Source organism: Condylura cristata, unplaced genomic scaffold (genome assembly GCF_000260355.1).
Source record: "Condylura cristata isolate star-nosed mole 26May11 unplaced genomic scaffold, ConCri1.0 scaffold00033, whole genome shotgun sequence".
Classification (NCBI taxonomy): domain Eukaryota; kingdom Metazoa; phylum Chordata; class Mammalia; order Eulipotyphla; family Talpidae; genus Condylura; species Condylura cristata.
In genome coordinates this window covers 16,435,627-16,438,350 of record NW_004567134.1, presented here as the reverse complement: position 1 = coordinate 16,438,350, position 2,724 = coordinate 16,435,627, and the positions used below count along the sequence as shown (strand labels likewise).

Sequence of the window (2,724 nt, the reverse complement as noted above, 5' to 3'; positions counted from 1 at the left end):
GCCCCACAGAGGGTCAGTGAGGCCCCGGGGTAAGTGATGGGAACTGGGGTGCTCAGGAAGGGAGCCGGTGGGCACCAAGAGCCCAGTGCGGCACGGGAAGCGGAAAAGGCCCGGGGTGGCCCAGGTGCTCAGGGCACCCTCAGAGCCCCCCTCCTGTGGGATCCCAGCCTGAGCGCTCCCTCCTCATCCAGGGGCTCTCGGCAGCAGAGGAGGAGGAGACAGGAAAGAGGAGAGGGCACCTCCCCAGTCCCAGCAGCAGGCTCCAGGCCTGTGTGGGAGGGAGGGACGGGCGGGGCGGGAACACAGCCGGCTGCCTGGAGCCAAACCGAAAGCACTCGCCCACTCCGGGACTGGAGGGCTGAGCTGCCCGGCCTGGGACCCGAGGCTGGGAGGGATTCTGGCCCCTCCGACCCACAGGCACGGGGCTGAGTGGGAGCAGCTGTGGGGTGTCTGCCCCCCCTCTGGGGGGGCAGGCAGGGCCTCCGGCTGCGGTGCCACTTAGCACCTGGAAGATGCCTGTGCCCTGGTTCCTGCTGTCCTTGGCACTAGGCCGAAGCCCAGGGGTCCTCTCTCTGGAGAAGCTGGTGGGGCTCCAGGACACTGCCCGCTGCTCTCTGGTGAGTGGGGGCCGGTGGGGGGGACGCTCAGGGTTGAGTCTGAAGCGGGCAATGCCCTCACCTGGCTCCTGTCACTGCCACGGCCGGAACCGCCCGGGCTGGTCTGTCTGGTGTTACTGGAGCATGAGGCCGGCGGAAGGGGCAAATGCCGGGTCTGCCTTCTTCTGGGAGGGACCTAGAACAGGGAGTCCCACAAAGAGGGGGGCGTGGGGGGGCTTCTCCCGCGGGAGAGATGATCAGCGGCGCGCTTCAAGCCCGGCTCTCCTTTTCCTCCCCAGGGCCTGTCCTGCCACCTCTGGGGTGAGTACCCCCACTGGTAGAGAACGGGACTTGGCAGAGGGCGTGAGGCAGGGGCTGCCCGGCCCTTCGCCAGCAGCGGCCATGAGCTCCTTGGCCCCTGCGGGTGTCAGGTGCAGCCACTCTGGGTTCTGAGGGCTGTCGCCCCGCCCTTCGCCCTTGCAGATGGCGACCTGCTGTGCCTGCCTGGGAGCCTGCAGCCGGCCCCGGGGCCCGTGCTGGTGCCCACGGGCCTGCAGACAGAGCTGGTGCAGAGGTGCCGCGGGGAGTCCGCCTGTGAGCTGTGCGTGCGCGTGATCATCCACCTGGCTGTGCACGGTGAGCACGTCCCGGCCGGGCGCCCCCCGCGAGCGTGTCTGGGATGCCCGCGAGGTCCTCCCGGAAGCCCCTGGTCAGCCTGGTCTTACCCCCCCAGGCTCCGGCCTGGCCCCTGCTGCCCAGCACTGGGCTTTCTGGAAGGAAGCTAAGCCCAGGCGGAGGGTCTGAACGGGCCTTGCTCTGGGCTCCCTCCAGGCCCCTGGGAAGGGCTGCGAGATGAGGAAGCGCTGGGGGCAGCCGCTGACCCAGCGTCCGAGGAGGCCAGGAACGGTGAGGAGACGCGCTGGCCTGCCCCGCTGCCCGGGCCAGGCTTGGCTCCCGCCTGAGCACCCCGTCTGTGCCGCAGCCTCCCTCCAGGCCCAGGTCACACTGTCCTTCCAGACACCCCCCTTCTCACGCTGCGTCCTGCTGGAGGTGCAGGCGCCCGCTGTGCTGGTGCGGCCTGACCGCTCTGTGGTGAGTGCAGCCCCTGGCCGCCCCTCCAGGGCCCAGGCGCCGTCTCCTTGAGTCCTGACTGAGCAGGGCACTGGGCGAGCCCTATCAGCCTTCCCCCTCAGCTTCCCTGTCTGTGAAGGGGGGCAGGACTGTCCTCAGGCCTGGGGGGCCCCCCACTGGAGTCTCAGCAGCTCAGCCTCCCCTTCCTCTGGCGAGCTGCAGGCTCCCCCGCCACCCTGGGGGCCCTTCCCCTTCTCTGGCTCCCGGAGGCCAGGCTGAGGCCGGGTCTGTGCCCCCTGGTGTGGGTGCAGGGTTCTCCTGTCTGGGGGATCACGCGGGGTGGGAGGGGTAACCCGTCTGGGCCTGCAGGCTCTGGCCTGGGAGCCACTTCTGGGGAGGGGGAGGGACAGTGCCACCCCACATCTGTGTTGGGGTGTCTGAGCACCCTGGTTTGGGCCACAGGATCCAGGTCAGGGCGGTGGCTCCAGCAGCAAGGCCCTTGCCCCGCCTGTGGGCCCCGCAACTAAAGGGGTGTGCTTTGGCGCTCGGGCGGAATTTCGGGCCTGGCAGTGTGCAGAGCCATTGCTTGGGGGGGGTGTGGAGGCGCACACGGGGGACCCCAGGCCTCGGCCTGGACCTGAGCCCCAGCCTCCGGCCTCCTCCGCTCCCCACAGGGCTCTGTCGTGTTCGACTGCTTTGAGGCCGCTCTGGGGGCCGAGGTGCACATCTGGGCCTCCACCCAGCCGCGGTACCAGCAGGAGGTCAACCTGACACAGCAGCTGCCCGGTGAGCGCCGTGCCCGCTTCCAGCCCACCTGCTCCCACCTGGGCATAGCCCCGGGCCTCCTAGGCCAGGGCAAGACCCCTGGGGAGGTGCTCTGGGCTCTGCGCAGACATGGGGGGGGGGGCTGGGAGCGCCCCAGGGGTTGGATTGTCCCCTTTCTTTTCTCAGCCCCCAGCCCCACCAGCGGCTTTTCTGTGATCTCTCCCCAGACTGCAGGGGGCTGGAAGTCCGGGACAGCATCCAGAGCTGCAGGGGTAGGGGCTAGAGCCAGGGC

General features: G+C 69.7%; 2 protein-coding genes across 2 annotated transcripts in view; both read left to right on the top strand.

Annotated features, from left to right (window-relative positions):
- Window positions 1-172, top strand: part of IL17RE (interleukin 17 receptor E) — a 14,113-nt gene extending 13,941 nt beyond the window's left edge. The window contains 1 exon segment of the mRNA XM_004695898.1: window positions 57-172. Within this exon segment, the coding sequence (XP_004695955.1) occupies window positions 57-172 (116 nt within the window).
- Window positions 173-325: 153 nt separating this feature from the next.
- The window catches only part of IL17RC (interleukin 17 receptor C), a 10,932-nt gene continuing 8,533 nt past the window's right edge, over window positions 326-2,724 (top strand). Inside the window, exons 1-7 of the mRNA XM_012732088.1 lie at window positions 326-617; window positions 896-917; window positions 1,080-1,232; window positions 1,428-1,502; window positions 1,579-1,688; window positions 2,342-2,453; window positions 2,660-2,704. Coding sequence (XP_012587542.1) covers window positions 513-617; window positions 896-917; window positions 1,080-1,232; window positions 1,428-1,502; window positions 1,579-1,688; window positions 2,342-2,453; window positions 2,660-2,704 — 622 coding nt within the window. The 5' untranslated portion in view covers window positions 326-512. The remainder of the gene's footprint in view (window positions 618-895; window positions 918-1,079; window positions 1,233-1,427; window positions 1,503-1,578; window positions 1,689-2,341; window positions 2,454-2,659; window positions 2,705-2,724) is intronic.